The following is a 27,459-nucleotide window of genomic DNA, read 5'->3' as shown; positions in this document are numbered from 1 at the left end:
TGTTCAGAGACTTTTTGGTGCAGAATGATGTGAAATGTTTGAATCAGAGCATTGTGGGATTCACAATGTGATGACAGAATATTAATTTATTCATTCATTATTAGTTTCTTGTGTTATTTGAAACTTTCGGCTGCATTTGCAGCAGGTGCGCTGCAGCAATCAGGCCTTTTCTTTTTTGCAATGCGGGATGAACCTGTGCATTTGGTGCTGGGATGTGTGATGGGTGTCTGCAAGCCCTGCTGGTAATCAGCAACATCCAGCAGAGCCCAGTCCAGCCTGATCCTCTCTAATATCTGTCAGGCAGCATGCCGGCGATGGAAACCTGCCGCCGTCTGTGGCGACTGCTCGTCTCTGCGTGGCTGGGAGAGAAATATGATGAATCATATCCCAGGCACATCCATCTATGCCTCTCGCTGGCTAACCAGCGTAATAATCAAGATTATTATTTATAATTACAGGAAGTAATGGATCACTCCGGACTGGACAGGGAGCTCATTAATTCACCCTTGGCCTGCTGGGATAGCAGGCAGGGGGAGTTAAGTGCTTCATCTGTGTCAGGGAGAGCACTGAGAGTCTGACTGCAGGAAGGACAATGCAAACAGGGGTCGCTGGATCAGAGCTTGTGTGTGTGTGTGTGTGTGTGGCGCTTTGTGGGTTCAGCCTCCTGCATCTTAGACTCTGAGCTCTAGAAGAACTGGCAGACAAAGTGTTTCAGCCTGCATGCTTGTTAGGAAGCAGCGTTGAACATGTAGGACTGCGACTTATCGGGTTGCACATTTTCATTGACTCCTACTCACATTAGTCGGTGTACCGCTTAGCACACACACCACTAGTGTTGAATAATGAACAATATCAGCTGCTTAGGTGCCTGAAAATGTTTGATAAAGTTGATATCAGGATTTTAAAAGGCTGTAGCTTGGAAATGGTTTGATGGCATAATGGAAAACATGGGAGTAAATTTAGAATATTTGCCAAATATAAACAGATTTTTTTTTTTTTTTTTTTTTTGGCAGATGCTGTGACTAGCAGGGCAACTCAGGTCAGTCCTGCAATCCAGCAGGTTTTCAGGATATTCCTGGTCCAAAGCAGCTGAATCAAAATTAAAAGGATCTAACCGCCTGTTAAGTTCCTTACAATGACTCGTTAATTTGAGTCAGCTGTGTTGGAGCAGGAATACATGGAAACCTGCTGGACTGCAGCTCTTGTGGACTGAGCTGAGTCGCCCTTCAAAGTAATAAGATAAAGTAATAAAATAAGTCAAAAATAATGAATAAAGCTGACTTTTATATAGTTGTATCAACTATATACAGAGCTATTTAAATACAGATTACATACGAAATAATCCATACGCTGCAATGCTCACCTTTTACATGAAGTGTTTTGTGTTTTTTCTGTAATCCGCTCGGCAGGATTGACTCTGATCACCTCCTCTTCAGCTCCGCAGGATGCCTCTCAAACTTGGTTTGACTCATAAACTTTTAACTCGTTTGGGTCTCTTTCTGCAGAAATGACCTGTTTCATTCAGTAATGCTGGTGCTGTAAAGCTAGTTCAGCACTTAAGGGGATAAATTTTCCTCAAAATTAACGCTGTATTAATTTTATGGGGAAAAAAAGGAGTCTAAAGCAAAACACATAGATATGTGCTTTTATGCTAAAATAGATACAGCATGGTCACTGCTGTTTGTTTTGAAGACAACAGAGTTTAATTTCAGTCCCATATAAACAGTCCTGCAGCAGCTGGAATAAATCAATGGACTAAATGCATAAATTCACAAATAAAATTATATATATATAAATAAAAAAATAGTGCACAATGTCTTAGTTCACATTTAAATGAGGTTTGCAAAAACTAAAGTATTATCTATATACATATACATTATTTTATTTTATTTCTTAATTTAATTTAAATTTTTTTATATTTTTTATTTTTTATATTTTTATATTTATTTTTTATCTTTATTTTATTTTATTTTACTATGGGTGGATGGGCTTGGTTTGTGTTATCTTGTGATTATTTTATTTTATTTTGTTTTATATTTTATTTTAGTAGAGGTGGATGGGCTTGGTTTGTGTTGTGATTATTTTATTTTATTTTGTTTTATATTTTATTTTAGTAGAGGTGGATGGGCTTGGTTTGTGTTATCTTGTGATTATTTTATTTTATTTTGTTTTATATTTTATTTTAGTAGAGGTGGATGGGCTTGGTTTGTGTTATCTTTTGATTTTTACAGTCAAAGTATAAAATGACACCCGTCTTGTCTTTTAAATGCATTGTGTAAATGTATCTAACATAAAGGCAAAAGTTGACTCTTTTCTTTGAGGCAAAGGAAAACGAAGCGCTCCCACCTTGCCTTGGCCAGGTAACAGGAAAACTGTTCAGATGGCTGGCATTGCCTGGAAGTGCTGTATACTTGATAAAATGTCTGAGGGATATGGCTTGAAAGTGAATTCCTGTGAAGCGTCCTGCAGTCTCCAAACACCAACGGTTTGTTTTGACATCTTCCATACAGATCACAACAATAGAGGGCACTCATCCTCTGCTAGTGTTTGTCAATCCGAAGAGCGGGGGGAAGCAGGGGGAGAGGTAAGTACACAACCTGTCTCAACATGCTTCAAGAGGCCTCTGAAGCCCCACTCCTCAGTCGCAGAGGGAAAGGAAACAGCATGGCCTCTGGCTGACAAGTGCTTTAGGCTTACTTAGTCAAATAAAAACACAATAACATTTACCTAAAGCGCAGGCTGCTTCCACTGTCAGCTCACACACACGTGCATAAACCCTCCTCTCCAATACTCTTCTCGCTGTCACGTCGCTGCCTGGTTCCCCTTCTTTAACCCAGGGCTAATTGGGTTATTACTGAAACATATTCATTCACTTCTTATTATGCTGGCCCTCATTTGTTTAAATTATGAGATCAAAATATGACTTTGGCCAGTTGATATAATGAAATTGAAATTAAAATGAATTAGTCTTTCTAATGGTTTCCCCTTAAGGGGACGTTGGATATGTCCTACCCTGCTGCCCAGTCCACCGCCGTATCATGTTCTGATTGAGTGGAGGACTGTGTTTCCACTCCACAAATGAATCGGATGTTTTAGTGATCAGCCTTAGACGTGTTTTCATGTTTCCACATTCTGTCTTCCTCAGGATTTACAGAAAGTTCCAGTACCTCCTGAACCCAAGACAGGTGTACAACATGGCCAAGAATGGACCAATTGCAGGGTATGCTGCAACACCCCACGGATGCAGTGTCGTATATACAGATTTCTTTTCAGCTTTTTAACTCAAAAAACTTACATTCATTGAAAAAAACTGAAGGTCTGTGCTCTAGAAATGGTTCCCAGTGTGGTTTTTATTCACCAACATGATCGGTGTTGGTGAATAAAACCATTGGGAGCCATTTCTACTTCATTGCTTCATCATGTTGAGGATGTGTGTGATTTTGAACTTTTTCCACAAAACGTCCATTGATCAAGTTTTTTTAAAGACAGGTTCATGGTGGTCATTTTTAGTCATTTGAAAATTAGGAGTAAATTTACTGAGATATCCTTATGGATATCTTTACCATTTTATAGTGTTTTAGTGACACTGAGACAGATTTTGCAAACTGTTTCTCCTGATTATATTCACTGTAAAAGGGAACTGTTCAAAGCATTTTCGCTGAAAGCTACGGGGAATAAAATACAGAGTCGTCGTTTTAGTTTATCCAAGCAGAATGTCAGATTTCTGAGATTGGATTTAAAAAAAAAAAAAAAAGAGGTAGCTCTTGTCAAAATCAGACTTTTTTGTGTACAGATTTGTAATGAAAACCTTAAAAAAAATACATTTTCTTTTACTATTTGCTGCAACAACATTATTTAAGATAAACTCAGACATTTTAATCCACAAGTTAACCTCATATAAACAGACTTTGTTGTTGGAGCAGGAGATAGAAAACCACCCTTTGGACCCATGAAACCATGGCTTTTTCTTTTTTAACATCAGGGACAAAGTCTTTGTAATATAAATATAATTCAAAATGTATAATAATGAATGACCAAAACAAATGAGGAGGAATAAATCGAAAAGAAGAGGAACAAACCAGAAAATCTTCTCCTTTGTTTGCTGCCTCCCAACTTATTTCAGCTGATGATGCTGTGTTTACAATCATAACGCTGCTCTCTGTTGTTGCTCACATATAATAACCACCATCACATGCAAGAGAGGCCTTTAGTATTAGACCCTTCACTCGTTTCCCTCACACACAGACGCAAATAAGACGAGCTCACACATAACAAATCCTGGAGGTGATGTTATCATACTGTTGTCGTGGAGAAGGAGCAGCTCCGTATGCGTAAGCCTGTATGTGGCGCAAATGACTGTCGGATACAGAGAGGTGACGCTCACTATTCCGCATGTGAGCGCGCATACAGACAAGCAGCTCACCGCGGGCTGGAGGTGTGGACGGCATCAGGTCCCCTATGGTTCACATATGTGATTAAGACGATGAATAGATCATTTACATGCATCAGGCTCCTTCACTTTGCCGTCTGCATCCAGTGGGGTTTTAAAAACACTGGAATGCCTCCGTGTCGTGCTGCCTTGTTGTTTGGCTTTGATTAGATCTGAAAATGGCGTTATTGTGACTTATAAAAGATAAATAAACAGCGGTGGGTACAAAAACCTCCTTGAGGTTCGGAGTGCAGGTAACTAAGGAGCTGGCGCAGCCTTCCAGCACAGCTCCAACTTCCAGGGACTGACCTTCCGACTCGTCTCTCCTCCCTGAAACATCACCTGCCTCGTCTGGAACTGAATCCAGAGCTTCTCCTTTCAGCTGACAACATTCCAGATGACCTTGCCTCGCTTTAACCTTGTTAATATTTTGTCAAGTGTACTCACTGCAGCGTGCATTAGCAGGGTGAATGGTCACCATCGGACACTGCAGGCCAAGGCACCCTTGCACACTGCTGTCAATTAGCTGCCTCGCTAATGCAATTACAGCAAATTAAGTGTTTGTTTCTTGGTATTTAAATATCCCCAAAGTTGCCTTTCATGTTTGCGGCCGTCTGTTTTGCGTCTAATGTGGTTTGCGGCCCCAGTTGGAGAGTAATTGAGCGAATCATTTACCCGCCATACGAGGCTGGGAGGCTGGCTCATTCAGTTAGTGCTTTGTTATTGTGAAGGAACGGAAGAAGTTGGACTGAACATTGCCTGTCATGATCCAATTAGGCTCTGAACAGACAGGCTCGCTCACTGAATGAATAATATCAATGCCACATGTGTTACTTTGTGGGAATAGGTGGGGTTTGCAGTAAAGCAGTGGGTTTTGGTGAAATATTTAATGCAAGAGATGACCAGGCTTTTATTTCTTTAATTAGGTAATCAAACTATTCTCGTGACTATTTTGTATAATCTGTTGTTTTATGTTTGGATAATGGAATAGAATATATTATCAATCACTCATTCATGGTCCAGTACTCAGCAGGAATCACCAACTCTGGTCCTCGGGTGCTTGGATGTTTCCTTCCACACACCTGATTCAAATGAGTCATTTATAGGTTAAACTTGACAGCAAAGTGTTGGAGATTCATTTGTTGCAGAAAGGAGACATGCCATGCCTGCAGGACACCAGAGGACTGGAGGTTGAGATCCCTGGTATAGAGAATATGGAGATATGTTACGTCAGATTGCATGGCGGGACGGGAGCGCTATCATAAGTTATGCACTCCAGTTGTCCCCCTTTAAAGCCACACTTCCAAACTTAAGACTAGCTTCACACAAATGACTAATTTAGCATCCATCTTTCATCCTGGCTCTTCTCTGTGCCCTCTCCAGCCAGTAAAAGTCAGTCCAATGTTGGTTCTGTTTCTTTCTTTCTCTTCCTCACCTCCTCCGATAATATCTTCTTTGGTTGAATCAGTCCTGGCACATTATGAACACGGTGTGTTGATATCTTGCTTCTGCTGTGTGACACGGTGTCCAATGATGCCCTGAGCTAGAAAGAAAAGTTGTAAAGTTCTCAGTCGCAGGATGGTGACATGCAACAACAATTCTGTGTGCATAATGAAGGTCTGATCACCATAGAAACACGGACATTTAAAGTCGCTGGCTTTGTTTGTTGCAGGTTGAACTTCTTCAGAGATGTTCCTGATTTCAGAGTGTTGGCCTGTGGAGGGGATGGCACTGTGGGCTGGATCCTGGACTTCATTGGTACAAGTATTACTTCTCTACAATAGTTTTATATTATCGGACACTTTTCAAGAATTTGCGCTTTGATTTCATTGAAATAACCTCAATCATTTGACAGCTACAAACTCGCATATCCCCTCCAGTCTTGCATACAAGCATACAGTACTGCCTTTACTTCCTAAAAGAAGAATGATATAGAACACCGACGCTCCATTTCCTTTTTTGGGAAAATTGCATTTGTTTTTATTAGTTTTCAAAGCTGGCATCACCCTTTTTGTTCACCGTGTAATGGTAAAGCATCATTTGTGGATGGTATATAAATACTTTCATTACGTCCAGGCCTGCGCAGTCAGAGGTGGTCAAATAGGATGATTACATGAGTTGGAAAACAACATATTAGTCATCATTTGAAGGGAAAAAAAAAATCACCTGGCCTCTAGCGTTTGGTCTGGAAGATGTGTTACTTTCAAAAATTGCCTCAATTTTTTATCAATCAAAACAAAGGCAGGTAATAACCGTCAGGCAAAATGCATCTTTCGAAATTGACTGAACTGGAAATTCAGATTGACTTGTAGTTTTACAAGCAGGACAGCAAAATGGATTTGATGCTTTCTTTGCAAGTTTTATGTCCTCTTGGTTTGGTCTTGTTTTACATCTTGTGCTATTTGTCCCACTGCTCCAGATAAGGCCAACCTGGACAGGAACCCCCCCGTGTGTATACTTCCTCTTGGCACTGGCAATGACCTGGCAAGATGTCTACGATGGGGAGGAGGTACTAACAGAAAACAGGGCATAACAGTGAACAGCATGGTCTCGTTTTGCTGTACTTTGCTTTCATCCAAATCGGATCTCCACTGATAACAGGTTTCAATGCAGTTTTGATCACCATAAGATGGAGAAGATTAATGATTATGAAATCAATGAAACCTCATAATTTATACTCCTAATATTCACTTTTCATTGCTGTTAAGTTTTATTAGCATATCACCAATTCAGGACAAAGCTTTAGCAGTCATAATACAATCAGTCCAATTCAGTTTTTACATTAAGACTAACTGTTCATACAGCTCAGTTCATAGTAAATAATTACTTCGCTCTGGAAACCAGTGGATTACATTGAATTTTATGTAAATTAGTAACTCTTCCTAAACATGTACAGATTGGTGGGCGACAGTGGGGAAGAAAATTTTCCTTTTAACATGAAGGAAAAGCCTCCAACAGAATCAGTCTCAGGATGAAAGCCATCTATCTGCCTCAACCAGTTGATAGTGGAGAGGAAAGAAAAAGAGATACCTAAAAATCTATTCTGGCAACAGTGTCGTTTTTACAAATACATAGATAGTAATGAGAAAAGGGTGTAGGAAGGTGTTTAGTGCTTGCCAGGATGTTTCCCAGCAACCTAAGCCTAAGGCAGCATAACTGTTGGTATGTTGGGGGTCACCTATCCCAGTCTAAACTATGAGCGTTCTCAAAAAGAAAAGTTTGAAACATAATCTTAAAGCTAGACAGGATGTCTGCTTCTGTTATACCCCTGAATTAGGGTAGAAAGAATCACAGGAGTGATTATTACCGCTTCCCTCATGCGGTGGGTTTATTGCAATTCCAAAATACACATTTTACATAGAAAATGCAAATGAAGTCATGAACAACCAAAAGACAACTGTTTAGTTTCCCGTAGCAAGGCATGTTTTGAGGTAAAACCATTATATCTCAAAATAGCATAAAACCTCAATTTGACTTCCTCAAACTAGCATAAAACATGCTGTAATATGTTTAAAAACTGTAAACACCATCAAAACATTTACAATGTTCACCATTACCTGAATTAGGGTAGAAAGAATAACAAGAGTGATTATTACTGCTTCCCTCATGCGTTGGGTTTATTGCAATGAGGAAACGGCGCGCAATCCCCCTAGTGGTAGGATGAACCAATCGATCCCAGAGCAACAGGATTTAAGCCTCTTTAGCCGCTCACTCGTGCATGATGGATTAGGTTGAACAAAATAACAAAATTCTTATGAACAATGTATGAAAGAATGAATCTTTTAGCTGTATTTAACTCTTAACTGAAATGTTTTTACTACTCATAACAAACCTTGTTGCTTCTTTTAACCTTTTTATCCTTTTTAAAATAAATCACATTATAAAATAAATCACATTATGAATTTATTCTTAAACTGTGGTTATGGGAGAAAGGTAAGCCTTATGTTATCAACCATCTCAACCATCAGACTTCCTGAACCCAAAGTGATTTCATAAGAAAGGAACCTGAAAGCTGAAGGCTCTGCCTCCCAATCTACTCTCAGAACCTCAAGTAAAACCTGCAGTCTGAAAGTGAAGTGCTCCACTGGGAAGATATGGAACAATAAGATCTTTAAGATCCAGGGCAGCTTGGTCACGAAGAGCTTCACATGTCAGCATTTTATCCTGGATTTAACAGGAAGCCAATGAAGAGAAGATAGAGACATGATCTTTACTGATAGTTCTGCAGCAGTTTGGATCAGCTTGGAGGCTTTTTAGAGCATTTTAGATATTCTAATAAGGAATAGCACAAGTCAAGTCTTGATTAAACAAGTATATGGATTAGTTGTTCTGCATAACATCCCTACGCATACAATATCCCTAATTTGGTCACATTTGTAGATGAAAGAAGGTGGTCCTACGAACATCTTCAGTATGTGAGTCAAAAGACTGATCCTGGTCCAAAACAACTCAGTTTCCTCACTGTACTACTGAAAGCCAAGTTGATGCCATCTGGAGGGATTATATTGCTAGATAGTGCTTCCTTCCTGGTGCTTGGGTCAAAAGACAACGACTGAGATTCATCCAGCCCAAAAACAAAGTAGATTTTCTGTTTCAATCATTATACACAAAACATGATTATGTCGTGTTCAGGAACACAAAGTACAGATTTTATCATGGCACCAACAAATGGATGTAAAGATCTAAAAGGCAAAAATGAAAACAATCCAGGAAAAACTGCTTTGTGTCATCTTTGTGCATGAGCTCCTTTAAAATGGATGAGGCGAAGTGGAAACCAGTCATGTGACCAGATGAAGGAGTGAGACATCTGTAACATCTCTACGCTTCCACAACACTAACATGAATCTTAATGACACAAATTATAATCCTCCTGCAAGTCTTTGGTTGCAGTATGTGATTCTACACCTTTTTATGATGATTTCATATATTCAGCATAAAGTAATAAAAATGTCTAAACCAAAACCCGGTATGTTTTTAATGACCTTGTAGTGCCATTATTATAGCTTACATGCAGATATTTTTAAAAAATAACATTACAACTTAAATCCAACTATACTTTGACGCCCACAGAACAGCTTAGTGGAATAAGATTTAGCTATATTGGTTATTTAGCTGTTCATAGGTACATCTTGTACCTTTGTACATTTCTGCTGTTCAGCCAGAAGCTTCTACTTTACAGTGGAGCAGTCGTGGCAAGTTTTTCCAAACATGTTGCAGCTGTTGAATAAAAAATGAGCATGTAAATGGAAATAGATCTCAGTTTAAAACAGATTCAGGCTGAATCCCATTTCACCCGCTTGCGCTACCACTTAGCCCTAACCGTCTGTTTGCATATAGGGGTAGGGTGTCCCAGTTCCTGTTGGGACAGATGGGTGGAATGAAGTGGTCAAGCTATCTTTAAGGCTTTGTCCATACATAGCTGGGTCTTTATAAAACCAAATATCTTCCCTTTTCCCACTTGTAAAACAAAATGAGTCCACAAGACCTTGTTTTTCTAAAACAAATCCATCCACACATATCCGCATCATGGCATTGTTAGGCACATTTATAAAGGTGGTAGCAGCGCCCCTAATCCCTTCCATCTCACGACATCACTTCCACAAAACACAAAACATGCCTCAAACAGGATTTGGTTAAATAACTGTCCTTAATCTCGTCTTTCGCCTTTGGTTGTCTATGTGGAGCGGTACTGACGGCAGTGTAAAAACAAACACAAAGCGCCTGGACAATGGATAGCACCAACACAGTCTTGAGGATGTCCACGCTGTTGTTAACAAAGGTCGCGCGTATGATGTCATGCTATTTTTTTTTTTAATCACAGACTGTGACATTTCAGAACCTGAACCATTGTTTTTATATGTCCACATGCAGACGTGCAAATGGAATATTTGCAAATCTTCACTTTAGTCAGAGGTTTTTAAAATAATCTTATCTGAGTGCATAAATCTGTGTTTTTGTGTGGATGACGGGCCAAATCAGAGTAAAATTACTTTGTTTTGTGAGATATCCTGCTACGTGTGGACAACACCTCAGAAACCCACTTCAAGCAGAGCTGCCTCGAAAATCACCGGCAAGATGGCTGCTAGCCAGAAACTCATAGAAGTATTTTTTCCATTGATAAAGTTTTAAAATTTACAACAATCGTTGTACTGTCCACTTAAACATTGTTTCCATGTGTATTGGTGGAAAAAAAAAAAAAATCTAGTACTGTGTTAAGGCTTCAGTATCGTTGAACACTAGCATTGCTATACCACTGGTGTAACTTTGGCAACCTCGCTGCTCTCACACGCTGTCACATTAAAGCCATGTTGGAATACAGCAAATTGACTGTACCATTGACGTAACCCTGTAACTTTAATGAAGCAGTGTATTTGTGACTTGAGTGATCATTAGATGCATGGAATGGAAGTTGTGAACGAATTGCGAGCATTCATGCTGCACATTAAAGATGCCAACAGCCCACGCAAGAGAGACCACTACAGCTATAGACGGCCCAAGATGTCGAGCAACAGCTTGTCCCGTCTGCCTATGTAAAAGCCAGCGCTGACTACTGATGACTTATGCGATTGTTGGAGTAGCCTAGCCTATTTGAAGGTCATGTGGCAAGATGTAGGGGAAGGGGTAAAAGAGAGAGATTGGATTGAGCCTAAATATCTTGATTTACCTTTATTGACATTACAGACAACGGCTTTGAAAATTGGATTTAAAATATTCATTTCAATTATTGTGCGATATAGAAAACCATCACTTATTCACCAAAAAAAAACTCTTGTCTAAGATATATATTTATGTTTTGTTTATTCCAGATTAAAGATATTTTCGTTCCAGTTACAGTCTATAATCTAACAGAGTGAAATCTGAATATTTGCACTAAGAATCTTCTTACATTGACAGAAATGACTCAGTTTCTGTCAATTTAATGATCAGTCAACTCGGATTCAAGCAATACAATGAGCAGAATATTGTGTATGTTGCAAAAACTGATGAATTCCTGTTTATTTCTTTGCACTTTTGTATAAGTTTATTAACCATCAGACGCAAACTGTTGTAGACTCACTTCCTTGTGTTTATTGTTCCTATGAGGTTATGAGGGTGAGAGCCTCCTTAAGATCCTGCGGGACATCGAGAACAGCACAGAGGTGATGTTGGATCGCTGGAAGATTGATGTCACACCCACGGACATGGAGGAGCGAGGGGACCCAGTGCCTTACAGCATCATAAACAACTACTTCTCCATCGGCGTTGTGAGTCCAAGAACACATACCGATGCCTCTGTTAGCGTGGAAGCTTAAGTCAGAGTAATGCAAGTGTTGCATCTTCTGGCTCTTTTGTTAAGGGTTCAGCTATTTTTACTTTGCATTTAATATTCCCGCTGAAAAAACACACACAGCTTTGTAAACAAAAAGAAGGTTTTAGTGGTTTAAACACAGCAAACTGTGATGCAAAAGCGAAAAGGAAAACCTACAAGTCCTGATCAGAAATCTGCAGGTGTTTGTGTTTAATGCTGCAAAGCAGTTACAGCATTTTACAGCAAGCGTGTTTTTAAGTAAAAAATCTTTGCAGGAGATTTTATTTATAACTGTGTCTGCAGACAAACAACTGACAGCTGACTGTATGACGCCTCTGACTACAAAAACACCTCTGTGGCTGTGATGACTCTCACATTTTAAGTGTCAATTGAGAATGACTAAAATGTTCAGAAAAAGGATAATTGTATAATTTTGTCATGAAACAACAAGGAAAGACAGAATTCAACAACATGGTGATTCACAATGTGTTTATTACACAGACAATAAACATTACAAAAATAAGAAGCATGATTGAAAATGTAAACAAAAAAAATAAGGAAAAGGAAATAACATTAGAAAAAAACTATTAAAATCATGATCAGTTCCAGCTTCAAAGAAATATGCAGATTTGAATAAAAAAAACAAAAACCTTACAATAAGCTTTGAATAAAAATAACGGAAATGCAAACGAGAAGGTCTGAAGAGAAACTCGAGAAATACTTCTTTGTTCATCTAGCAATTTTAGTTTTTTGGTTTTTTTTTTACTTTTACAAATAACACGTACCTTGCAAAGTGCTTTACTGTACAGGATAAAAACTGAGATGAAACTTCATATGAGAGATTTCCAGCAATAACAAGATATTTTTTCTCTTTTATAAAACATGATTCAATATGAAATTAATCGCTCAAGTTAAAGTTGAAAAGATTTGAACTAACCGCTGTTGCTCCTGTGGATGCAGAAGTCCAGAAGTCCAGAGCGACTCAACTTTTTTTTTTTCAACATCATCTCAAGATGAGGACCATATTGTCACAATAACAGCATAATTAAGAAAACAAAGTTTATTTTCTTGTTATAACGAGATGATTGACGTGGGCTCAGTAAGTGATTACTGTGTTACACCTGATTTTATTGATCAAAGTAGACCCTATGACAGCTGGGGAGGGGCTACAGTCAGTGTGTACACGTGTAATTCTGTAGATAAGTGACTTTAAAAAATTAATGAGATATGTCACAATTACAGCCTTTGTCAGACTTGACAGAAATAAATAAGATGTATTGATCAGATAAAGATGTTGTTCAATCTGACGTTATCCCAGTACAATGCTGGGATGTCTCTGTCTAGTCCAGGGGTCGGCAACCCAAAATGTTGAAAGAGCCATATTGGACCAAAAAAACAAAAAACAAATATGTCCGGAGCTGCAAAAAATGAAAAGCCTAATATAAGCCTTATTATGAAGGCAACACATGCTTTATGTATCTATATTAGCTATATTAGCCTACTATCAAAATGACTAAGTTGGCTACAAATACATAATGAGCCTTAATGATAAAATGTTTATTTTCCCTGCAGCGCATCCTGTAGAGAATGACGCACCATGTGACGACTCTGTTGTACAATGCCGCCACGCTTAACTTCATTACAATATTAATGAGTTATGTTTCGTTGCTTTGATGAAATTAAAAAATGCAATATAGAAATCTGATTTTTTTTGTCATTTTTATTTTGAGGATTCGAAAAAAAAAACCCAACAAAATGGAATGTGCATAACGCGCCCCTTATCTGGGCAACAAACAGAGCGCAATAAAACGCAGCCTGCATTTATAAAAAATAAACCAATAAATCAAATTAATACAGTTTGATTACTGTACAAATGCCAAGCAAGTCAGTGCAAGGATAAAACGCAGCAGCATCGTATTCTCTTTAGACATGCAACCAACGCAGCTATCCTCCGACCTGAGCACCGTTACCAAGTGTCATTCCAGATATATACTGACAAAAATCAGAAATCATTTTATATAAACAGCCACTTTGTTACTCAATATGTGTCTATGAAGGATGATGTTCTTACCCGTTTAATGTGACTTCTGTTGTCGGACATCACTGGTCAGCTTCTCAACATGTAAGATGTAACTTGTGGTGAATTAATGTCCTTGATTTGCTGATCGGTGATGTTGCCGCCATTCTAATGGTCCTTTCCTTCACTGTCTTAGCGGAGAGGGGCATGTCTTTGATTTTCTGTATTATCTCGGTTTTGTTTTTGAAGTCTGGAAATACGTGTTCTGATATGTTGATGACTGACTCCTTCATGTAGTCACCATCTGTGAACGGTTTTCCACGCTTTATTATCTCCTGGGTTGCAACAAAACTTGCAGCAGTAGTGGAGTTTGGAGATGCAATCCACTTAAATCTATTTTTGCGCTTCTCTAATTTCTCCAGAAGTAATGCAATCGTACTTTTTGTGTCACTCCCAACTGGGTACTGGCTGCAAATGTAGCATGCTTTCCCTGGAAATGTCTTTCCACATTACTCTTTTTGTTATTTGACAACTTCTCGCTACAGAGCAAACATTCAGGCAATCTTTCCGCATTGGCAATGAATGCAAATGATTCGGTCCAAGAAACGTTGAATCCTCTGTTCTCCTCGGTTATTTTTCTCTTTTTCCCTTTGGGATCCATGTCCCATCACACAGCCGCTGTGCGTTGTGGTGGCCACCTGCCTCCTCCCGCCCTGCTGATAGGCTACGTGTGTCGCAGGCTATGACGCAAATCTTCCTTGACAGAAGTGTTGAAATTTAATATTTATTCTACACATTTTTACAGCATTGGAAAACGTTAAGAATGTTTGTGTCATGTTTGTCCTCCCACAGAACCAGATCAAAACAAAAATATATATATATCTTTTTCCATTTTTTTAAAACATTTTTGAAAAAGCTCCAGGGAGCCACTAGGGCAGCGCTAAAGAGCCGCATGCGGGTTGCCGACCCCTGCTCTAGTCAAACCAGTAACGGACAGCCTTTAAGTTAAAAGTGATCAAAGTGTTTGATGCTGACGGCAGATCTCTTGTGTCAGTTACCTTCCCCATTTTCGAAGGGCTTAGCTTTGCATGACTTGGTGTGGAAAATGGAGCAATATCACCAGAAATCGTGGGGGCAGTATTGAGTTATGTAGCTGACATGGACCTGGCGAAAGGAACAAACCAGAGAAGTAGAGAAGGAAGATGAAGACGATGCAGAAACCCCGAAATAAAAAGCACAAAGTTGAGACTGTGGTTTTATTCTTCTTCTGGTGTTTTTGGACGGTTGTAAACAACGTTATAGCCCAACATAACCAGCTGGTGTGAAAGAGAAATTACTCTTTCTAACCCTTTAAACACTATCATCCATCCACCTGTCCATACATATTTTTAACCGCTTAGTCCAATTCAGGCTCGCCGGAAGCTGGGGTATATCCCAGCAATTGTTCAACAAGAAGCAGGGTGTACTCTGAACAAGTCGCTGGTCCGATACAGGGCCACACAGAGAGACAAACAACACATTCACTCTCACACTCACTCTTAGGGACAATTTAGAGTAACCTTTCAGCCGAACATGCATGTCTTTGGACGATGGGATGAAGCCGGAGTACCCACAGAGAACCCATACATACACTGGGAGAACATGCAAACTCCACACAGAAAGGACACGGTCCGCTGTTCCACAGCGCCACTATGCCACCATGTTGCCCCCCTTTAAACATGTTTTTTTTTTTTTTTTTTTTTAAAATCAATATGAATTTATACATAATAAATGTGCAGTTATGAAGGAAACGTATTACAGCCTTATAACAGCCAACAGATTCAGGGAACATAAAGTTGTATTTGTAAACGACAAACCATCTATAGAGGACTTTTGACATGTTCTTAAAGAAATATTTCTAAAAATCAAACTCACTATTTCTTTTTAACCTAAAACCAAGCAGAACATTTTCATATATTTCACACAGAAGTAAAGTTTAATCATTCAGAGAAAACATGTCTGCTGCACAGTGCAGATATAAAGGCCGCTGATACTCACCTTCTGAAAATTAAACTCTCTTTCTCAATAATTCTCACATCTGTTATTAAAGGCTGAATATGAGAAGAGAAATACACAGAAGAGCACCTGCGGGAACAGCATAATCAGTCAATTTATTTGTTTTGATCACATTGTGGTTAGGCCTTTATTGAGATGTGCTCAAGCTTCAACCTTCTCTGATCGATAAATGAGCCTTGTTGTGTATCTGCATGGCGTTACGCAGACATCAACACCTCCCTTGTCCATCTCCAACATAATGACACTGATTTGACGTAGCTCATGTTAGCCATTACTGATAAATGTCAGGGGGAAATATGGTAATTGACATTTGCAGGTGGCAGAGGAGGGGGCCACTGGGGGTTGTTAGATGTGTACAGACCGTGGCAGGGACATAAGTGATGCATGGCCTTACAAATGTTAGTTGAATAACACCTCCAAACTGGGCCCCTAATGACAATGTTTGCAGATATTAGAGGACGGGCCTTGTTAACATGGTGCTGGCAGATAAAAATGGCTGAACATATGGTGATATGTACCAGAGGAGGTGGTTTTAGTGTGAATTTCATGTCTGAATGTTCATCTTATGTTTTATTGCATCCATTTCCAACAGTAAATGGCAAAACAAGCCAAGCTACTTCAGCTCATGTTTGACAGATGTGTCAAATCACCATTATTTACATTATTTAACAGGAAACGAGCAAACTGACACATCAAAACGAGCTAAAGGTACCAGACTTATTAAGGATGTTTAACCATATTAAATACAGCATAAAAGAACTGACAGAGTGACACAAACATTGATAGAATATAAGAAATACTAATCTGCTTTCTCAAACAGGGTGAGAAGCATTGTGTGCTCAAAACACAAACTTTAAGGTCTTCAGACTTGCAGTGGAGGTGTCTGGTCCTGACTAGAGGTGCATTCACCTCAGATTAGCCTTCTAGACTCAGTCCGATTGGGGACTCTGCTCAGTTGTAGGGGGGTGTATCCATTCAGACCGAGATCGCGTTCACGCTGCACTTTGGTCAAACGCGCCATACCTTTACAATAATATATCCCCATTCCCACCAAAGGCGGCGCTGCACTAGTATTTAGCAAAAGAGAGAACAAGACCCACATGAAGAAGAAAACTCTGCAAGTTAAACATGGACATGAAATTATCGCTGTGTTTGGTTTTTATTGTGTCTTATGCAATTATCCTGCAGAAATACACTGCAACAATGACTGCAGTATGAACAACAGATGAGGCAGAGGACCCTTAACACCATCGCTAAGTATTTACCCACGATGCAATGCTACGCCTAGTGCAGGAAGTGACTGGTTTTTTTGTAGTCTGCTTCTTGTATCTGGTCTGCTTAAAACGGGCCGAGACCTATGTTTGTAGGCAGACCGGGTCCGTTTCTTCTTCGGTCCGAATCAGAATTTCTTTGGCGTTTTCACATCCCCCCAAACGAAGCGGACTTTCCGTGCAAACAGCCTCTCATTTGAAACTAAAGGGCTCATGTGAATGTGCCATAAAACCAACTACTCACTTTTCTCTTGGTTCACATCAGACTGATGAGCAGCACAGCTGCTAAATTTAGAAGTAAGATAACAGGATAAACTTTATGTCCCCTGGATGAAATTAGTTGTGGGCAGTAGTGCAAGGTGGCTGCAATGCCATACAAAGAAGTGCAAAGTAAACTTGGAACCAAGAGCTGAATAGTTTTACCTTTGTGTGTCTTTGAGCCACACTGTGTTCATTTCAAACCGAGCAAACAGACTTTGTTTCTGACAAAGGAAACCTGTCGAGTGTGAACACACCCTTAGGCTCCTGAATGTGTGATGGAAATGGCTGATGGTGAAGACAACATTCATCTACTTAAAAGTGTGCTCATTTTTCTTTTCCTTTAGAATAACACTCGACTACAAACACAAAGATCTTCTTACTGCAGACACAATTCACACCATAGCGTGTGCTTGTTGTTCACCTGCTGCCGTCCGTCCACATGTTACCTGATGGGATTAATAACACAGAAAATATGCTTCTTGTAAGGCTAGGCAAGGCAAGCTTGTTTGTACAGCACCTTTCATGCACCAGACAATTCAAAGTGCTTTACATGAAACATTAAAAGCCTCACAGATGGTGTTAAAAAGCAGAAGAGAGAAGGGAAAATGTAATGAAAGGAGTGGTTTTTGTGTTTGCTATGTTCATGTATAAACGGTTTGTGAACTCTGGTGGTTGGACAGGAATGATCAGAGCAACATTTTTGTAGACTTTTTGGAGAGGACTGTGATAGACAGCCGTGGCGGTGGCGCCTATGAGCATGCGGAGACTGGTTCCTGGTGTGGATGGATCGTTAGGTATTGTTTCCTAACTTCAATGTCATGATATGTTTTGTGTTTCTCCTTAGTTCTGGTTTCCTGTTTTGGTTTTTAGTTTTCCTTGTTTAAATCTCTCATGTTTAGGTTCCTGTTCATCAGTCCTTTGGTTTGATTTTCTGATTAGTTTTACCTGTATCTAGTTTCTTCTTCTGTATATTTATACCCCTTGGTTTGCGTTGTCAGTTGCTGGTTCATTTGGTTAGTTTTGCCCTTGATTTTGTCATGGATTAAAATTACGGCTACTTTCCTGCATCCTGGCTTCCTGTCTCCTGCATTTGGGTCCGCACCCGCACCGCATTCGTGACACTTAAGCATCTAATCGGAAGTTTATCACTTCATTTTATGTTTTATCCAATTTATTAATTATACCTTTGTTCAGTTAAAGAGACAGTAGTCAGGAATTTGTTATTTTGGGGGGTTGATGACTTGGTTTTGTCTTGTAAAGCACATTGCGTTGCCCTTGGCATGAAAAGTGCTCAAGAAATAAAGTTTGATTTTATTTGATTATAACTAACATTTCAGTTTTGATTAGGATTTGGAAAGACATCAGAATTTAGTCTTGTTGCGTTTACAAGCCCAGACCTTAAAAATCTCAACAGATTCCACGGTGAAATACTGCAGATCATTTGTAACTTCTCCAGTAATAATAAGTTACCCATCAGTCATATGAGCTAAATATCATCTTATGGCAATCGAAATAAACAGTTTATAAATGAAACACTGTGATTCATTTGGATACGCCGCTTCTCAGGAAAACTCTGATACAAACAGATGCAAAGATCAGTGTTCACGCCTTTGATGCATAAATTTAGCTCTGTTGTTAAATACTGACTGTCGGGGAATTATGGCAGGATTTTGCACTGTAACAGGCTCAAAGCCTAAGTAGATTGTAGCTAAAGTGTTTTTTTTTACCATAAACTATGACAGTCTCAATTTCATGGACAGGCAGTGATGCCTAAATTGCTACCAGTCTGCTCAAACCTTCGATGTTCATTACCTTCATTTGCTTTGCAATTAGCTACGGGTCCACTCTGTCTTTTAACCCATACAGAGACCAGCTTTTTCATTGCATGTGGTCTTTCCTGGAAAACCTCTGTAGCTGTTTTCCACAAGGAAAGAAAAAGCAAACAATGTGTTGTTGAATTTGTGAATGAAGAGCTGGTAGGTTGTTTCCCAGGGGCCTCCTTAACACCACTCCTTCACTGTCAGATCGATCAGGAAGATGGTTGCGTACTAACCGAAAGGAAACTGGCTTCTTTTCCTCATCCAGCCACTTATCTATGCACACAAAAGTTTGCTGGAGACTATGGGCTGGTTAAAAATAAAACCCTTGACTTCTTCTTCCCTCTGAGGCAAAGTAATATTTGTGCTGCTGACCAGCTTCTCTCATAATCTACTGGGAGAGTTGGGAGAGACCTGCTCTTGCTTAGATGCCTTTATATTCAGGAACGTTTGGTGTCTTGTCCAAATGTCCCTGATGTGACGGGTCAGATAATACATACAATTAAATCTGGCTAAAAGTTCAAACATTTACTGCTTCATAAGGTGAAAACTTCACATGGCAAGAGAGCTAGTTGAGTATCCACCATGCTTCCTGCCTCTACTCTGAGCTCTCTCCTGCAAGTAAAAGTCATTCCCATGTTGAATCTTTGCTCTTTCTCTCTTTCTTTTTCTTTATTCCTCCAATAATATCCTCTTCCTTTGTTTTACTAATCAGTCAGTGCATTCAAAATAGTCAGTGTTTATGTATCCAGTTGTGACATGCGACGTGTTGCGTTAATTGAAAATCAGCAGTACCGTGTTTTCACAGGCACAAATGGAGAAGCCTAGTTATTCAGCCTTGGACGACATAACTGTAGATCAGGAAGATACACAGTGCTGCTTTAAAGTGGGGAAACCAAAACAAAGTTTAAGTAAAGTATTTGTTTTGCGCGAGAAAGAATTCAGTAAAATTCACAACAAAATAAAATGCACAAAATAAAATAGATCAAATAAAACCTGATCAAAAGATTTTGCTGCGTCACATGTGCTTTGCATCAGAATTATTGTAAAGTGTTTCAAAAGAAAAAAGATGAGCAGAAATGTGTGCAGTAAACGTTACAAGGTATGGACATCATTTTCAGGGGGTTGGTTCAATTTATATTTTACTTAAGATATTTAGAAATGTAGCATATTTACCATTAAATATATATAAATTATTAGCCTCTGGTTAGTTTTTTTCAGTCACAAACCTACAGAAACTTGTCAGAAATTAAAATTAATGGGTGAAAAATGTAGTTCATTAATGATTTGGGGATAATTTTCAGAAGTTATTAAAATCAAAACCATGTTTTATAAACCTAAACAGACTAAGTTGACTAAAAACAATTGATCATTTTTATTATTTAACCCCTTAACCAGCAGTGCCCGCCCCAGGGCCTTTTCAGAAACGACACGGTCTTGTGCAAAAAAGTGTTTGTTTGTTCTAAAGTCTCAGATTAGATGTCTCTCACAGCCTGTATGGATAACAGTTATTATATATATCAGAAAAGCATTGATACTGTAGCAAAGGTTGGAGCCACCTTTTGATACTACTGTACATTACAGATCAAGATTTTAGATTAAAAACATTACATAAAAGGGGCCTGGAGGCAGTCCCCCTGCTGGTTAAGGGTTAACCAAACTTTAAAAAGGACATTTTTAAAAGGAAAATAAACAAATAAATAAGCGTATCATTGGCCTGGCTGGGTTGTGTTGCGACCACAAGCCCTGCGCCGTTTCTGGGATTAGTAACCGGCAGGCGTAATGATGACAGATGAAGTTGTTTTGTGGCGGATTAAGGAGACTTTCGGCTCTCTCTGGATTTAAGTGTGATATAATATTTTATTTGCATCAAATTTTTTTCTGCTTTCCGCTGAACGAAAAGAAAGACGTTAAAGATTATGCGACAAGTCAAGCTAATAATTACCTTAGAGATTATGCAGATGAAGAGAAGATTGCTTCTGTAATGACACTGTTGAAACTAAAAGATCAGCACTGGCTCATGCACTCTACTTTCTACTGACTTTTCTATTTTACTGGTCTCACTACTTCTACTACACGTTTTTGACGCAGGATTTTAATGTGAAAAGATTGCCTAAAATTGAAACAATCTTAGTAAAAAGGTTATTTTGGTCTCAGAACAGGTTTTATTTCCACAAAAAGGACCTTTTTTTTTTTTTTTTCTTTATGTAAATTCCTCCAACCCAACCTTTCTGCCACGGCCCAGTTGGATGGAGAATTAATGGTGTCATCCCTTTGGGAGGATGTGGAAGTGACGTGAAGTGTAATGATCTCAATCAGGACCAGGGGTGAGAGACAGAACTAATCACTGAGCGCGCTCCGCTACCATAATGCAGTCAGTCGCCCTAATGACCCTGGCACTCCTGTCAAAGCCATTACTCTCCCCGATACTGAAAGGCACATCAAACTGCTGGGGCCTACTCATAATTGGACTAAACTTTGAGCTATGAGAGGACATTACACATGTCCTGTATTAATTTGGGTGCCAGATTTTTACATTGGTAATTATTTGAGGGCTGCTAAAGGGGGAGAGTGAGCCGATGACGTCCTGCTGCCAGGGGGGCGGTAGGTGCATGAGAATGTGTCGGCACATAATGAAGCTGAAGTGGATGCATCAGCTGCTTTTCCAGTGGCGTGTTTATGTTTTCACATTGATGAAAATATTGCCTTTAATGCAGTTCGTTAAAAGAGGTTTGAAAACAAATTTCTGAAATTTGTCCAATTGTGATTCCTGGATTAAAAGATTGGAATTCATTTGATTTAATTGGATTTTGATGACAGTAAATGGGACTGAATTTGGTTTTAATTGTACTCCTTGAAACTGCTAAACTTAAACTGGAATTCAACAAAAGAGCTCGAAAGATTTTTTGCCTTTTCATAACAGCAAGTTTTCTTTAGTTCACCACAACGTCTAAAGACTCGGACCAAAAGGTTCCTGGTCCACTTAATACTTATTACGGAGGCTTTTGAGTCATTAGGCAGAGTTGCATCAATGGACGGAGTTATTATCATGAATCAACTTCAAATGGGATTTTAAACTGGCTTAAAATCAATGATAAAGATGAGGATGTTAGAAAATATAATCTACTTTGGAAGAAGAGATGACAGGTGGGCTGCAGGTATCCTCACCACTGGTGCTCCTGGATGGGAAGGCTTGAGTAGTAGGAAATAATTAAAATCCAAAACATAATCCGGGTCCACTTCAAGTGATTTAGAAAAAATACTTTTTGTGAATTATGCCCATTTTTATTAAATGCCTTTCATTCTAAAGCACTTTGAGTGTCTAGACATGGATTATTCTGACTTTTTTTTTGTATTTTCATCCGTTTTCCTCATATTATCTACATTGTCTAAACCAAGACTGGACATAAACCAACCAGTATAAACGGGTCGAGCCCTGTCTGGTGATGAAGATGACACAGAGCTTCCTGAAGATTCAAAATTTCTTTTTTTTTTAATTAGGACAAAACTCAAAAAATGACAATAGAGATGAAACAGTGGCATAATTTCCACTTTCATTCTTCTGATTGGAGAAGATCAGCCTGAATATTCTTTAATTCTTTGAGTAGCACTAAACTAACTTTTTGTGGTGATTTCAGTGTAAAACGTGACCAAATCTTTTTGGAAGGGTAATTAAAGACGTGTATAATATCATTTGTGATAACTCGTTTTAGAATTATAATGCACCAAGACTGTGTATTATATGTAGCACTTGGTGTTTACTGTTGTGATCATACAAGACTGAAAACAAAATGGCAAAATTTTGGCAAAGGTTTTTGCATTTTCAGACTCCTAAAAAAGTATTTCAAAGAATCAAAAGACGAGTAATGATTAACTCAACTCGCTGACATAGAATGCGAACATTAAAAAGCAGTACTGATTGATTGACTCTTGTCTTAAAAATATTTTTTTTATTCTGGCATAATTTTACCACAAAAAATATTAAAAACTTATGATCAACTATTGGACTTGCAAGTGTAAGAAAACACTTGTGACATATGGGACGGGAAGATGGGGCAATGAGTAAAGTAAATAAACATAAATATAAACAATGCATTTATATTTCTAAGATTAAATGACACATCTAATGAAAAATTTAAAAAAGGATTTCAGCCTGAAAATTTTGGTAAAATGTACTTTATGCAGATCAGTCCATATTGGATTAATGTCTAATTTACACAAATAAACTTAATATTTAATAGTTGAAATACATTTTTTTTTATTTAATTATAGATAATCTGAAAAAAACTGACAATGAACTCATAACAATTTAAACATTAAAAAAAATTTATACAAATACTAAGATTTATTTATATTGGATATATAATCAAATTATTTTATGTGTTTTATATGTACAGATATCTTGTTTCATTGATAATTTATAAAAAATTTTTGTTGGAAAAAAAATATTTACTTGTTTATTTAGGTCTATCTTAATATAAAAGTTTGTCAGAACATCTATAAATAACCAACCATGTTTCCTTTAAACTGAAATGACTTCTTAAGCTTTAACAGTGCGTTATTATGACAAACTATTCAAAAACAGTTTATAGGGTTGCATACTGAACATGACATATAAACCACAACTATATTCTAATGTATCTTCATTTAACTTGTGCAGTATTTTTAAGCTTGCTTTAAAGGTTTTATGATTTACACCATAAAACCAGCACAGAAACATGGGATGACAAAGTTCTTCATCCACACTGGTTGCTTGAAATCGCTGTGCACTGTTGCAAAGCCACAGCTCCACTTGTACAGATCTCAGATAATAGACCCCAAACCAAAGGGGAGACAACCTCTCCTCGCTTTTGCTCTCTTGTTTGCAGCTATTGTCCTGTTTGTAAGAAAATCGAGTTACAATCTCTCAGATACATCCATCACCTCACCCTTCTGGCTCGCGTTGGAAGCGTGAGGCGAGTCTGCGGGGATCTTGAAGAAATCTTTTGGTCTTCTGCTTACAGACATCAAGAGAAGCTCCATTGATTTTTCTCTTTTTGCTTCTCCTGAATTTCTGTACAGAGAGCTAGCAGGGGGTCCTCCCTGTAGGTGCTGTTTCAATAGTGCCACTCAAAATGGAGTGGGTCAAAACAGATTGCTTCAGCTAAGGGAAGGGAGGGAAACGAGCCCAAAAAGTTTACAGCAACTTCTCTCCTCGCTCTGCCTTGAGGTGATTTCAGAGCCGGACAAGTTTGTATTTGTCAGTTTACATAGAAGCCATGCTGGCGTGTTTTCTGCCATTTTATTGGATAAGTTCATTTTTATACATTTGTGTGTAAATTTTTATAGATATATATAGAGATAGAGATAGACAGGGATAGATATGGATAGATAGATGGATAGATATATGGATAATAAGATAGACAGTAACAAAAGGTGATTAAGAAAAGGAAAAGACATACTCGAAGAGGAGCGGGCAGAAGTATAAAAATAAACTTAAAAAAAACACACCCCTTTTCCATCAATTCAATTCAGCTTTATTCATATAGCGCCACTGTACAACAATGTTGTAACCGGGCATCAGTTAATGATATAGCACTAATACTATTCCTTTGTTCAATGCTTCAGTTTTAGACACCGTTTCTTAGTTTCTGTCACGTTTTGGTTAAATTCTAGCAAACATGCCATATACACCTTATCAGAGAGAAAAAGGGGGAGAGATGCAGATATTTATATGTATATATGTGTGTGTGTATATATATATATATATATATATATATATATATATATATATATATATATTAGATAGAGATATATATATAGATAGAGATATATATATATAGATAGAGATATATATATATAGATAGAGATATAGAGATATAGAGATATAGATATATATATATATAGAGAGAGAGAGAGAGATCTATATAGATATTAATATATATATATATATATATATATATATATATATATATATATAGATATATATATAGATATATATATATATATATAGATATAGCTATAGATATACATATATATATAGATATAGCTATAGATATACATATATATATAGATATACATATATATATATATAGAGAGAGAGATATAGATAGATATAGAGATATAGATATAGATATATAGAAAGATAGATATGCACACACATAGATGGATAGATGTGCATATAGATAGATGGATATGGGGGAGGAAGTGATGGAATAAACAACCTGATTCCTGGGGTGTTGTCAGCATCCTGTAGGTTTGGTTGGGAGCTGTGATTACTCTCAATGTGTGTTTAATTAAGAGACAATGTGCTGTTCATCAGGGTTTCTGCCTGTACATCTGCATCTCGTCTCCGCCTCATCTTCCACCTTATAAAAGTAAAAACAAAAGACTTGCATGCTGTATCTTATTGCTGTAAACTTATTACAGTCATATACATTCAGTCAATGAAAATGGATGGTGTTCATAGAGGGGAGTTTTTTCTTTTTTTTTTTTTCTTTTTTTTTTCTTACATATTAATAAACAATATGTAGGAAAAGACACATTGAATGTTGAAGCTGTGCTGATCTGGTCCAGGAGAAAGTCTGAGGTCACAATGTTCTTTCCAGTCTAAATGGCAGCAGATGCAATTACCACATAAACAGAATTAATTGGTGCGTTGAGTAAAGATTTGTTTCTCTTTTTCAGGATGCCTCCATTGCACATCGTTTCCATGTAATGAGAGAGAAGCATCCTGAGAAGTTTAACAGCAGGTATGTTGGTTAATGTTTCTCAGTGGTTTTAGACACGAAGATTGAATTGCAATTATCTATGTATATGTGTAATATTTATGTAGTGGCATTGCTACTCTCACTTTGAACCCACAGATTGTCTGTTTGTCGTATCCATGAATTTATCACAGTTTAACCTGTGATATGTTTTATAAATAGGCACTGCACTGTTTGCAGTCTTGTCAGTTTTGATGCCGAAAGACCAGATTTATAGAGAAGGAAGTTATTTTTTTTAAACTTTTTTTCTAAATCAGGAATGCGTCATGATAAAATCTTCTGCAGATTTCCAATTACACCAATGCCAAATTGCTACAGTTTAAATCTGTCTGAAATAAGTCTCAAATTTTGAAAGCAAAAACGGGAAAAAACGGTGGCAGAATCAAATCGTTCCCTATCAGCGGTGTATACATCTGCAGTGCAAATGCAGAACCTGTTCAAAAATAACGCGTGCATACCGTGTAGTTGCTTAGCATGATGAATGGACAGGCAACATATGTCACATGTGTGATTACTGCAAGGAGATGTGTTCACCTTTGGAGATGAACAAATGCGGCATCTATGTTTCCATCAATATTTAACGTCTCCAATACATCTGCACTTGCACCAGGGAGTAATTGCAGGGCTAATTGAATTTGCTTGGCTAGTTTGACATCATGGATCAGTCAGAGTGATGACACGAAGGCTCCTAATAATCCCATTTGTACTCATTATCATATTTTACCTCAGTGCAACATATAGCTAGCTTTCCTTTTGCAGCTCGAACGTAAATGTAAGCCCAGAAAACTATAGGAAAACAGGTTTCACATAAACACTGGCCTGCTGTTTAGTGTTTACTGATGTCTGAGGCAGCATGTTGGAGCGAAGCCAGAAGCAGAAAAAGGCTGTTCTCAGTTCAGAGTGGCCTGATTAAACATGGAGGGTGTTTGGAGGTCATCTTCTGCCCCAACACGGCAGTATATCCTCAAATGGTAAACTATTTCTGTTTCCCAGTTCCTGTATCCTGTTGCAGGACATTTAAACAGCATTTCTGTTGTTTTACACCATTTTAAGGCATTGTGAAAAATGATTGAGATATTTTAAGAAAATTATTCTGTCTGTTATTTGAATTCAATTAATAATTCACGCGGGGGAATGAGTTTAGGATCTCTCTATTACACACTATCCTTGCTACTTCAATAATGCATGATTATAGCTTTTCAAGGTAGCATAGATTTCGTTAGATTTATCCAAAGGGCTCGTGTCCGTTGGAGGTATAATGCAACTTATCACAGAGTCGTGGAGCTGGAAGCACTTTCTCAGGAACCTCTGTGACAGCTGAAGAAAAGTGTGGCAGGTCTCAAAGGGACGACTTTATTTGACTATCACAAATTCTGCAGTGAGTACGTTTTAGACTACTGTGAAAACTGAAAGAAAAATGCAATGTTTCGAGTTTTTAGGAATATATTGACTTGCTTCTACATGAAAACACTATCTACAAAAATGACAAATTTACATTTGTTTATTTCAAACCTGCACACTTTATACAAAAAAACAAAAAGGCAAACTACATACATCAATGTGTGTGGTTTTAAA

The 27,459-nt window shown here is 38.1% G+C and overlaps 1 protein-coding gene across 2 annotated transcripts in view; it reads left to right on the top strand.

Moving 5' to 3' along the window:
• Positions 1-27,459, top strand: part of dgkb (diacylglycerol kinase, beta) — a gene marked incomplete at both ends in the record, with an annotated part of 85,242 nt that overhangs the window by 29,078 nt on the left and 28,705 nt on the right. For both annotated transcript variants that reach the window (XM_079241211.1, XM_079241210.1), the window contains 6 exons: positions 2,511-2,584; positions 3,146-3,220; positions 6,102-6,187; positions 6,849-6,938; positions 11,513-11,673; positions 25,805-25,869. In XM_079241211.1, coding sequence (XP_079097337.1) covers positions 2,511-2,584; positions 3,146-3,220; positions 6,102-6,187; positions 6,849-6,938; positions 11,513-11,673; positions 25,805-25,869 — 551 coding nt within the window. The remainder of the gene's footprint in view (positions 1-2,510; positions 2,585-3,145; positions 3,221-6,101; positions 6,188-6,848; positions 6,939-11,512; positions 11,674-25,804; positions 25,870-27,459) is intronic.

This window comes from Telmatherina bonti (assembly GCF_933228915.1).
Source record: "Telmatherina bonti genome assembly, chromosome: 5".
In the NCBI taxonomy this organism is placed as follows: domain Eukaryota; kingdom Metazoa; phylum Chordata; class Actinopteri; order Atheriniformes; family Telmatherinidae; genus Telmatherina; species Telmatherina bonti.
This window is presented reverse-complemented; position numbering and strand designations above follow the sequence as displayed.